Source organism: Pteropus vampyrus, unplaced genomic scaffold (assembly GCF_000151845.1).
Source record: "Pteropus vampyrus isolate Shadow unplaced genomic scaffold, Pvam_2.0 Scaffold40, whole genome shotgun sequence".
Taxonomy (NCBI): domain Eukaryota; kingdom Metazoa; phylum Chordata; class Mammalia; order Chiroptera; family Pteropodidae; genus Pteropus; species Pteropus vampyrus.
Genome location: NW_011888821.1, coordinates 4,253,250 through 4,264,836, shown reverse-complemented (window position 1 = coordinate 4,264,836; position 11,587 = coordinate 4,253,250). Strand labels below are relative to the sequence as shown.

Below are 11,587 nucleotides of genomic sequence, written 5' to 3'. Positions count from 1 at the left end.
TTCCTCCTCCAGCTCTGGCTCATCCTTTAGGAATCCACTTCACCAGCACTTCCTTAGGGGCCTTTACTGGGGCCTCCTATGAAGTCAAGTCTCCCCAGCACACCCCTCAGAAAAACCTGAAGTTCCTTTCCTCAACATTTTTCACAATTACAGTTATTCTCTGTGGTCATTTCCCTCATGTTTCTCATAGTTAGATTAGAAAGTTTATTAGGCAGGAACTTGTCTGCCTTATTTATCACTGTGTTCTGGGATCCGGCCCCAAGCCTGGCAAATAGTAGGTACTTCATAATATTTTGTTAACAGACTGAGTGAGTGACTTGCCCTTACAGAAAAGTCAACTTATGTCCCCTGGGACGGCCCCACCCTGCCCTCACCAAGGGTCTCCAACATGTCCTTATATGGACACGATGCAGACCAGCTCTGGCCATGGTCTATGAGGTACAGGCCTCTGTGACCTCACAATGCCCAGGGCCCCCACTGTGTCTATAAGAGGCCCAGGAGGCAGCCCCTGGCTCACAGACCACAAAGTTCCACCTGCTCACAGGTTGGCTGGCTCAGCCAAGGTGGTACCCTGCTCTGAGCATCTAGGCCAAACCCATCCAGCACCATGGCCAGATACAGATGTTGCCGCAGCCAAAGCCGGAGCAGATGCCGCCGTCGGAGACGAAGATGTCGCAGACGAAGGAGGCGCTGTTGTCGGAGGCGGAGGAGAGGTGAAGGGGGTCCCCCCCATGCGTGAGGGAGCTGGGGAGCTGGGCGGAGCTGGGGGTTCAGCCCATGCTGAAATTTCTTCTCCCACCTCTTGGTTTCCCCAGTGTGCTGCCGCCGCTACACCGTGAGGTGTAGAAGAAGAAGATAACATGCTAAAGGCACAAGCTAGCAAGTCCACCACACTCCTGCCTGAATTTTACCAGCCTTCAAGACCCTCTTGCCACATCTTGAAAATGCCACCATCCCAATGAAATGAACAGGAGCCTGCTAACGAACAACGCCGCCTGTCAATAAACGTTGAAAAAGTCACTTTTGTCTCTTTGCCTTGAGGGGGACCTTGAGGGAGACCTTAGGGCTGCTGGGAAGAGGGGACATGAGTGATAGTTGTCACACTAAATCTTATTCCAAACTCTTGACTGTCAAGTCACAACCAAAATCTGTCTCCTCAGCCACCCTTTATAGATGCCCCTCCAGTGGGGATAGGAGCCAGGTCACACTAGTTTCTGAGCCTCTCTCTCTCTCCTCAACTCTGTGCTCTGGCTTTCTGTTGGCAGCTTGAAATGTCCACAGAAATTTATGCAAATGCTACCATTTAGAGCTCACTCCCCCTGATCCCACACTAGAGAGCCAGGCCAAGCTCATCCCTAATTCCACCAGTCCCCAAAGTGCCTGCAGGTTTATTTCAGCCCAATGGGTCACCTGCCCAGGTAGTGGCTGAGCTACGTTTTCCCATTTAACCCTTTGAGGAAGCAGGGTAACCTAGGGAGCAGGGTAACCTACCATTTCACAGCGGTAGGGCCAAGCCCAGGGCGTTTTGCCTGTGACCAAGAGCTGACACGTCACAGCCGCAGCATGTACTGGGCACCATGGTGCTCAGGTATTCTGCATTCATCACTTCCAGGCCTCACATTGACCTGTTTCTTTCAGGTGAAGACACTGAGCAGATGGCAGATGGCTGGACACAGACCACCCCCCCTTCCCAGGAGACCACCCCCCTCCCCACCCCCCGCTTCCCAGGAAAGGCTTTACAAACAGATCAAGTTCTGGCCATGGAGATGCTGGCTTAGCAGGGTCTGGGGAGTCTGGGGGATGTGGGGGGTGGGGGGGGGCAGGGCGCTAATAAGGCATGTGACCACCACCCTGAAATCAAGCCTGTCTCCTGTGGCCACTGTAACAAATTACCACAAATGTCACAGCTTAATGTTTTATTATCCCACAAACGTCACAGCTTAATGTTTTATTATCCAACAAAATGGGTCTTTACAGGGCTACTTTCTTCCCCCACCTCCATCTTCATAGCCAGTGGAACAGCATCTTTCCATCTTTCCACAGCATCTTCATGTCTCTCTTCCTGTGGCCTGCCTGCCTCCCTCCATGCAATGACATTTGAACCCCGCTCCCCCGCCCCCGATAGTTCCAGGATGAGCTCCCCGTCTCCAGGAAGTCCATGAGAAAACATCACAGGCGCAGGGATTAGGACATGGACACCTCTGCCTGGGAAAGGGAAAGCAGTTGCTATGATTCTGATTTAATGAAAATCCACAGGTGGAAGGCCAAGGGCATGGACTCTGAGACTCCTTATTTGCAGAGTGACTTTGAGCAAGTCATTTAACCTCATGAAAAATGGAGATTGTACAGGAGCAAATGAAGCAAATGAGTAAAAAATGTACAGAAAGTAAATGAATAATGCCTGGCATATAAGTAACCACTACATTCTTGTAAAGAGATTAGAATGAAGTCCCACACAGACCATGGCACAGCTTCTAAGGTTTAGTGAGGAAGCTTCAGGAATGGCTACATGTGGATTCCTACCAGCTGGGTGAGATGAGGACTTATTACACTGGCCCAGAAAAGGTGGGTGAGAGTCCTATCTGCTACAAGGGACCGTGTTTTATGGGCAAGACAAGGGGGTGGCTTGCCCTTCTGGTCCCTGTTGGCTGTGGACCCCGGCTCTGTGTTGCCTTTACGACACAGGGCTGGCCCGGGTGAGGACAATGGTGGGGTGGGGCCGCCGAGTCACAGTAGGGGGGCCCTTTATATACAAGTCCCCAAAGAGCTGCTGGCAGACGAGACCAACAGTAACAGCAAGAGCAGGTGGGCAGGCCTCAGCCCTCCTCCCCCGCTGCCTAGGCCAGCTCCAGCCGCAGCCTGAGTGCCTGACCTGCGACCACCATGGTCCGACACCGCACGAAGAGTCCAAGTGAAACTCCACAGCAGGGGGGCCAGGAACAAGAGCAAGAGCCAAACCCCGAGGACATTCAGGTGGACGGAAGGACGCTCAGAGGCCGCTACCACTACAGACGCAGGCACTGCTCCCGGAGGAGGCTGTACAGGGTCCACAGACGGCGGCGCTGCTCCTGCCGAAGACGCCGCAGACGCGCCTGCAGGCATAGGAGACACCGCAGAGGTTTGGCCCATCCCACTCACTCACTCACTCACTCACACTCTGGGCACCTCCGGCACCCCCCAGCCATGGCACAGACGCCTGGGCGGTGGGGGCTCATGAAGCCCTGGGACCCCATCCCATCTGACAGGAAGCCCTAGCGCCACCCATGCCCCCTAGACAGCCCTGTAACCAACAACTTTCTTTTTCAAAAGGCTGCAGAAGGAGCAGGAGGAGGAGGAGATGCCGAAGGCATCACTAAACCTTCCTGGGCCATCACATTCCTGGGCCCATCACAGCCCTGGATGGAAATTCAGGAAAAGTCATCTGCCAGAGAACCACCTTGTGAGACCACAGGCACTCCCCTGACGCTGGATGCCCAAGCCCTGAGCCCACAAGTTCTTGAGTCATCTGTCAAATAAAGCTTGAGATAAGAAACTTGCTGGCCTTCAGGGTCTTCTTTATGCAAATGGCACAAACATGGCTTTTTTTCCTCAACGGGGTCTGCAGATGGGGGTCTGCGGATGGGGGTCTGCGAATGGGGCTGGTGGCCAGGGCAAGGGGCGACGTCCTGAGTTTTGATCCTGGGCTTTATCCTACCTTGCTGTTCACATCTCCAGGGCTTTTCACCCTACGGGCCGTGGAGAAGCTAGGGACAGTGTGCAGAGGGGGAAAGCAGGTCTGGGTGAAGGGAAGGTCTGGGTGAAGGGAACGAAGGGCAAGGGAACTGCGTGAGGCCCACGGGCCACTAGAGTCCTGAGGTAGGACCCTGTGTACCAGTGTCTGCAGGGCCACGCTCCCTCTGGAGCCTCCAGGAAAGAACCCATTCCTGCCTCTTGCTAGCGTCTCATGGCTTCTCATGATCCCTGGTGGTCCTATCGTCTGTGCTTCCATGGTCACACGGCCGCCTCTCTCTCTTACAGAGACACTTGTGATGACAAGTGAGATTGCTAATCCACGACAATCTCCCCATCTCAAGATCCTCGGAGGGTCATTATTCAGCCTACCATAATCACCAAGGATTTACATGTTAGAAAACAGATACAAGGGGAATTAACTCTCCCCCACATACTGAAACTGCGTCGTATGGGCACATGTAGCTAAAGAGACCTGGGACTCCAAAAGCTAGGAGCTGCTGCTTAGGAGCTGCTGCTTTAAAGGGTAACTTGGAGGATGGGACAGAGTTAGTAGGGTTTTCTTTACAGCGGGCACATGTTTTAAGCTCACCTGTGCAGGCCCGCCCAGGTCAAGAAGCTGGACACTTCTAGCCTTCCCACCAGAAGGCTCCCAGTCCCCACGTGCCAGCGGTAGCTGCTACCCTGACCCATCATCACACACTGTCAACAGCTCTCCTGGGCTGGGCATTTCTGGAATGCGGGGAGGAGTCTGCATGCTCCTGCTTCCCTAAAGTCTACTCCCAACTCTCATCCTGGCTAAAAGGGAAACTTCTGCAGGGCAAACGAGATCAGATGGAGAGGTGACCCAGCAGGTGAGGCGGCCTCGGCGCTGGCTTGGTATTCTGCCTCTGTCCGGCCCTGCGGGTGGTGAGAACTCAGTGAGGGCTGGTAGCCGAGGCCCGAGTCAGTGTTGGCCCAGACTCAGATAGCTGAGGGGGTGGCTCTAAGGGCCCCTTTGTGATGTCAGCACCCTACCTACAGCCCTCACAATCCCTCCACCTCCCCACAGTGGCCCTCCCTCCCAGTCCGGAGAGGTGGCCAAAGCAGGCAATGGGTTCCCGCTGTGCCAAGCTCAGCACGGGCCACGGCCGGGGCCATGAATCCACCATGAAGAAACTCGTGGCCTGCGTGAGTCAGGATAACTTCTCCTTGTCGTCAGAGGGAGAGGAAGAGGAGGAAGGAGAGGAAGAGGAGGAAGAGGAGCTCCCAGTACAAGGCAAGCTGCTGCTGATGGAGGCTGAGCAGCAGGAGGAGGGCGTCGAAGAAGACCCCGTGGCCCAGCAGAGCCCTGAGCCCAAGCAGATGCACTCCTGACCTCCGACCATGACCCAGGAAGAGATGCCAGCTGCTGTTACAGTGAGAAGAACTTTCGGAAAAGAGTCAATAAAGTCTCCAGAGGAATTCTCCTCCTTTGTGGTCCCCCCGGCCTCACGTCTGTGGTACCGTGTGTGCGCGCGTGTGCATGTGCTGTGCGTTTTAGGGAAGTTGAAAAGCAGAAATCTGTGATCCCTGCTCCTGATGTCCAGCCAGAAGTTCTCACAAGGTCTCCTCCCCGTGACTTCTCAGCTGCCCTCTCCTGCTTTGGGGGTGAACATGTGGTAGCCTGGGCTGGAAAGTTATCTCAGCCAGTCCTGTCTCGGGGCAGAGGCTGGGGGTGGGGGGTGTGGGGGTGTGGTGTGCGTGTCGTGACAGGGGAAGGGGGAGGGGCAGACACAGGCCGAGAGCATCTGTCAGGACAGCACACTCGCCCTCAGCAATCCCCCTCTCCGCTGCTCCAGCCAGTGACAGTGTTCTTAAAGAGCACTGACTTGGGAGTTCAACACACCTGGGTTCAAATTTCTTTCTGCTCTCTGTCTGACCTTGAGCCAGTCACTGAGCTTTGGTCTGCCCCACTCTGTTTAAGGGTAAGATTAATAGCTACCCCATAGGTTAGTGGGTCAGGAGAATGTACTGAGATATTGGGTGGGCCGGGCCTGGCACACAGTGAGTGTTTAGCACAGGTATTGTTGCTGGGGTTGGGGTGGCTCCATGTGTCTCATTGGCCCTGGTTTAGGGTCAGAGTATGTGGAGGGGTCTGAGTCCTTTCCAGCCAGTGGTTCTTCTGCCACCTTCACACTCGAGGTGACCATCTGTGCCCCCAGAGGCTTACATCTGTCTTCATCAAGGGCTCCCGCAATAGGGGCAGAGGCTATGTTCTCACTAGAGCAATGGGCAAAGACAGTTCAGAGAAGCTGCCAGACACAGGTGCAGAACCCAGGTCCTGTGTCCACACTGGCTGCTCACAAAGTATCAGAATGTGGTCTCCGCCTCTGCCCTCAGTAGTGCCCCCAACACCTGCCATCTGGGCCTGAGAAGGGTCCTGATCACGGCTGCTGGGGGTGGGAGGCGGAGAAGCCTCCGTTTCTTTGCGGGGATGTGGCAAGGTAAGGAGAGGCCGTGGGTTTCTCAGAAGGGAGGCCACATCTGAGGCAAGTGATGTCCAGAGGAGGAGGCTCTGCTGTCCCCGATTCCACTCCCAATGATGATCAAGTTACTGGGCCAACCGGCTTTGTCCTTTTGTCCCATAGATCCACATTCGTTCACCCAGCAGACATCTGTCGAGCCCCTTCTGTATGTGCCAGTCACCATGGGCCTTAAGATTAATACAAGTCTCCACCCCACCATGCACTTGAGGGTGGGGATGTGGGCAGTCAGCAGTGGAGGTGGGGAGTGGGTCAAGGGATCCAGAAGGAGTCTTCACAGTGCAGCCCCCAACTGGCCCCGCGGAGCCCACACAAGGTGGGGCTGTTAGAATAGAGCCGCACGTGCCCTCCGTAATCCCCTCGACCCTCTAGTGACCGCAAAGCTGAATGAGAGGGGTCCAGACCTAGATCTGAATCGCAGCTCTGCCACTAACTAGCTGTGGGACTCTGGGCTGGCTACTCAATCTCTCTGAGCCTCCTCCCTCTTTATAAAATGTAACAATCATACCTGCCTCACAAGATTCATTAGTTTCTTAAGGCTGTTGGAACAAATTATCACAAACTTGGTGACTTAATACAACAGAAATTTATCCTTCATATTCTGGAGGGCAGAAGTCTGAAATCAGAGCATCAGGCGGGCCATGTGCCCCACGCAAGTGCTAGGGGAGAATCCTTCCTCACATTGTCCAGCTCACGGTGGCTCCAGGCGTTCCTTGGCTTATGGCTACATAACTCTAATCTGCCTTAATGTGGTCTCATCTCCCTGTGTGTCTTCTCTTTTGTTTCTCATACAGATACTTGTCACTGGATTTAGGGCTCACCTGGATAATCCAGGATGCTCTCAAGATCCTTATTTCTATGAAGATGCTTCTTTTTTTAAATATGGCCACACTGACAGGTTCCAAGGTTAGGATACAGACATATCTTTTAGGGGGCACCACTCAGCCCACTATAAAGGGTCACTGTGAGGTTCAAGGACAAAACTGTCTGGCTAGGGGTGGGAGGGGAGACGCAGAGCCCAGCCGCTTAGAAAGCGCTCAGTAAGTGAGGGCAGTTTTCACTATGAGTGATGTGACATGGTTACTAGCAAATAAACTCTAGGAAAAGCGGATGCTAGCAGCAGTCCAGGAGTACCCAGTTCGAAGGTCAGTTTTCTTAAGGAGGTCCACGGCCGCACTCAGTGACAGGAAGTTCTCTTTTCTGAGAACATGCCCTTAAGAGAAGTTATTGTTCATCTAACAAAACAGTTGCCAATAGAATCTCAACATAGGAAACATGCGGTCACCCTCCTGGACTCCTCAAGGGACTTCCTTGGAATCAGGATAAGGAGATGAAGATAGAGAAAATGAGGGAAACATTTCTTCCAGAACTTGTCAATTAAACGACAATATCACTAGATAAGGCAAACAACTTCCCTACCCATTACCCAGTAAGAGACCTGTCTAGGCCTGAAATGTCCTAAATCTTTACATATTTCTCTCAGTTAAGTCCACTAGAGAAGACACAATAACGAAAGGACGTATTTGTGCCGAGTGTGACAAAGGCTTCTTCCGGGCCTCGGACCCACACGTGTGTCTTGCATGCAACATTCTTCAGCCACAGAACCAAGCTTCTGGATAACGAGAGAATCCCCACGTGGGAGAGCAGCCCTACGTGTTCCCCGAGCCAGAGAAGCTACGGCCAGTCGGCCACTTCCACTGCCACCTGAGGACACACCAGAGAATTGCTTTCCCAAGTGTTCCCTCCACACCAGAAGCTTTCTCGGCCGCAGCCCCGATGTGATGTATATAAGTGTGTCTGAGAATATGTATATTTCCAAAAATATGTCCTTATTTAAAACATACTTTATGATTTCCAGATTGTATTTTCCATTTATTGTCTTACTCCATTAAATATAAGTTTAAGCAGGGCAAGGAATTTCTCAGTTTTGTTCACGAAAGTATTTCCAGTGCCTAGAAAGTGGCTGACACATTTCAAATGACCAATTAATATGTTAAATAAATGAAACAAGCAGATGATAGCAAAGCCTTGTAACGAAAGGCGAAGTTGTACATGAGCAAGAGAGGGAGACTTAGACACGGACTGGGGGGCCTGCCAGGGGACAGGAGATGGAGACGGAGTTTCATGGGGGAGAATGGAGAGGCACAAGCCAAGAGTGGCCAAGGGTGTTGGTGAAGGTGTATGGAGGGGTGGGCTGCTGTGTGTTCTGATAGGGCCTCGTGTGCAAATGTGGGTTTGGGTTTTCTTCCATAGGTGCTGGGAAGTCTGAGTGGGGCTGCCTGATTCCAACTGCAGGCGGGGCTTCGTTAGCAGGGAGTGGGAGAAGAGTCAGGAGGCAGGAATGGGAGGGAAGAAGAGAGTTTTCAAGAGCCTCCTGTGGCTTGACAAGCATCTCAGGCTCATAAGAATACCAGGAAGGAGAGAATGATAAGGAAGACAAGCCTAGAGAATCAAAATGACCTTCCCAAGATCAGACATCAGACAAACTGGGATTGAACCTGGCTCTAAATCTCCTGAATTTAAATCTTGCTGGGGAAGTGGGCTTGCCAGGTGGGACCCAGGACCACCCATCAATCCATTGGGTCACTCATCATTCACCCATGGATAAGCCATCTAATCCATTCAACATCCACGGCTCGCCCACATATCCTTGCACTAGGAATCTATCTTATCAACCATGGACCTTCCTCACCTCCCCCAGCCAACTATCACTGGGGTCAAGGCTGTGCTTCTGCATTCCTAGCTGCCTGGGTAGAATAAGAGAAAGGGCTGGAATGCTTAGAGGACATTTGCTGAGCTCTTACTGTGCTGGCCCTGAGCCAACTGCTGGACATAGATTCTCTCATTTAATCTGTCTGATGTCCCTAGGAGGTAGGTATTCTTACTGTCCTCACTCGACAAAGGAAACTGGGACTTGGAGAAGTGACTGCCCAGGTGAGTGACCATAAGGAAAGAAAAGCAGCTCTGGGATGTGGACCCAGCTCGATCAGACTCAAGGATCCCTGCTCTTAACCAACAGATGAGACTACCCCCAGAGGGCCCCTGAAAGCTGCCTGCCCTAGGGGTTAGGGTAAGAGGTAGGGGGCTTTGTCCTGGCAGGACCACATCTGTTACATCCTGTGGCCTGTGCCATCACAATCAGCCCCAACTATATAAGCAGGGGATGCCAGGGCCTCTGTAAAGCTGGGTGTGCTGGAAGAGGAGGAGGAAGAGGAAGAGGCTGCTGCCCCTCCACGCGTGGCATCCCATGGACACCAAGACACAGAACCTTCCCATCACCTACACCCAGCCCCATAGCAACGCTCGGCCCCAAAGCCACAGCTGCAACCAGTGCAACTGCTGTCACCACTGCCAGAACTGCAGCCATAGTTGCAGCTGGAGCCAGAGCTGCAGCCGGAGCCAGAGTTGCAGCCGAAGCCGGAGCTCCAGCCAGAGCCCAGCCGGCCACTGCAGCCCACCTGGCCACCAGAGCCAGAGTCCAAGCCCCCGCCCTCCACAAAAGCATCAAAGACACGCCATGCACTCCCACCACTGTCCCATGCGGCCCATCAGCCATTCCTGCAGCTACCCCAAGAACAGAAAGAACTTGGAAAGAAAGATGAACAGGAGGAAGGTGGTCAAGAGGAGCCAGCGGGTGTACAAAACAAAGAGGCGGAGCTCAGGTACCTTTTGCGCAGGTGGGGAAGGGCCTCAGGGCCCCTGAAATTAGGGGGAACTGCTTAGCTGGACCTCGGGGACAGTGCGGTGAAGGCCACCAAGCCAGAGCACAGAGGAACCACAGGCAAGGGTGAAGAGGGAAAGGAAACTATGGCAGTTGCATATACGATGCATCGCTGGACTAGCTCTTCGAATGTGCTGGATGGGTTGATTGGGAGAATGGACAGGTGGCAGATTAGCTATATAGAAGAATGGATGAGTGGATAAGAGGCTGAGTGGATAAATAATTCATTAGAAGGTCTTATGGCCATGCTATCCTGAACAAGCCCGATCCCATCTGATCTCGGAAGGTAAGCAGGGTCGGGTCTGGTTAGTACTTGGATGGGAGACCACCTAGGAAGACCAGGTGCTGTAGGAATTAAAAAAATAAATAAAATTAATAATTCATTGGAAGGATGATTAGGTATAGAGATGGGTGATAGCTGCTTAAAAGTGGATTAGACGAATGGACGAAAGAATACATCAGTTGAATGACTGGAAAGTTTGGATACGGTTGAAAATATGTGGCTGGTGAATGGTAAATTTGTTAAATTGTTGGCTGGGGGGATGGATGATGAGGTGACTGTGGACTAACAAATGGGTAGACGAACTGAGATATAGTTAACTGGATGAATGGAGTAAATGAATGGACCAATGGGTGGAAGAATAGTTTTCTGGACTGAAACTGGATGGGTAGCCTGGATATAGTTGAAAGAATTAAATGACTTGGATAAAAACTGACTCATGGATATGGGTCATGAGTCATCCAGTCTATGGATTCACATAAGTCAAAAGGAACTTGACAATAATCTAAACCCTATTCATGGCCCATATCTGATAACAAATGAGCGAGCAGTCCAAGACTCAAAGGAGAGGGTGAGTGACTTCATGCAGGACAACTGCTAAAGGGTCCCTTTCTCATTCCTATCGCTTAGGGCGGAAGTACAACTGAGATCGCACTCTGTGGCTTGTTCCTGTGTCGATTTCATCCAAATGAGAAATACCATCATACATGGAATGCTAGAAGGAAGAAGTCAAACTTTTTGCAGGAACATGTTACTACAGTGATTTCTATGCAACGATGATTAAAGCCTTGTACACTGGAGGACTAACTTGAGTCGATGTTTTGATTTCACTAAAGGTGTCATGTGTTTTGGGGCCTGGTTGAGAAGTGCAAAGCAGAAAAGAGGTTGCACGCGGAGCAGGGACATGCCTTGTGATGGGACCTAATTGGAGTGTGAAGAGCCAATGCCAAGATGGGCAGAGATGCACAGGGTGGGGTGGGGTGGGGGGAAGTGGTAGAGACATCAAGAAGCCTTCAAAGTGACACAGAGTCTAGCGTGTTTTTAAAGATGGTGTTAGCTGCCATGTGGAGATGATTATGGAGGACAGACGGGACAAGAGGAAAGCCATTGGCCGAGTGCAGCCAGGGGAGAGGGACTGGCGAATGGCACTGGATATCCTCTGAAACAGATGGGCTGAGGGAGCGAGTTCCTCCTTCAGCAAACATTTACTTGGCATTCGCTTATAAAGGCCTTGGGCTAAGGGCCAGGCGGGAAGGCAAAGGCAGACAGAACCCTATGCCCACATAGCTTCCAAATGAATGAAGGGATAAGATGTGTCTAATTCAAAAGAAAACTTCAGCCTTCTCATCTGTG

General features: G+C 52.1%; 2 protein-coding genes, 1 long non-coding RNA gene and 2 pseudogenes across 3 annotated transcripts; all 5 read left to right on the top strand.

Annotated features, from left to right (window-relative positions):
- Nucleotides 1-465: 465 nt before the first annotated feature.
- LOC105290928 lies at nt 466-1,020 on the top strand. Its single transcript, XR_895789.2, has 2 exons — nt 466-713; nt 816-1,020. It is a non-coding gene; the product is annotated as an uncharacterized LOC105290928 (long non-coding RNA).
- Nucleotides 1,021-4,611: 3,591 nt separating this feature from the next.
- On the top strand, nt 4,612-5,181 carry PRM3 (protamine 3). Its single transcript, XM_011358371.2, has one exon. It carries the CDS (start codon nt 4,732-4,734, stop codon nt 5,083-5,085), a length of 354 nt encoding a protein of 117 aa, XP_011356673.2. The 5' UTR covers nt 4,612-4,731; the 3' UTR covers nt 5,086-5,181.
- On the top strand, nt 5,095-8,015 carry LOC105290963 (annotated as a pseudogene).
- A 1,465-nt stretch (nt 8,016-9,480) lies between these two features.
- Nucleotides 9,481-9,936, top strand: TNP2 (transition protein 2). The gene has a single exon (XM_011358421.1). It carries the CDS (start codon nt 9,481-9,483, stop codon nt 9,934-9,936), a length of 456 nt encoding a protein of 151 aa, XP_011356723.1.
- Nucleotides 9,937-10,189: 253 nt separating this feature from the next.
- LOC111738584 lies at nt 10,190-10,308 on the top strand (annotated as a pseudogene).
- Nucleotides 10,309-11,587: the final 1,279 nt, after the last annotated feature.

Excerpts from the sequence above, each read along its gene's own strand:
- TNP2 (XM_011358421.1), top strand. The coding sequence starts at position 9,481 with ATGGACACCAAGACACAGAACCTTCCCATCACCTACACCCAGCCCCAT.
- PRM3 (XM_011358371.2), top strand. The coding sequence starts at position 4,732 with ATGTCAGCACCCTACCTACAGCCCTCACAATCCCTCCACCTCCCCACA.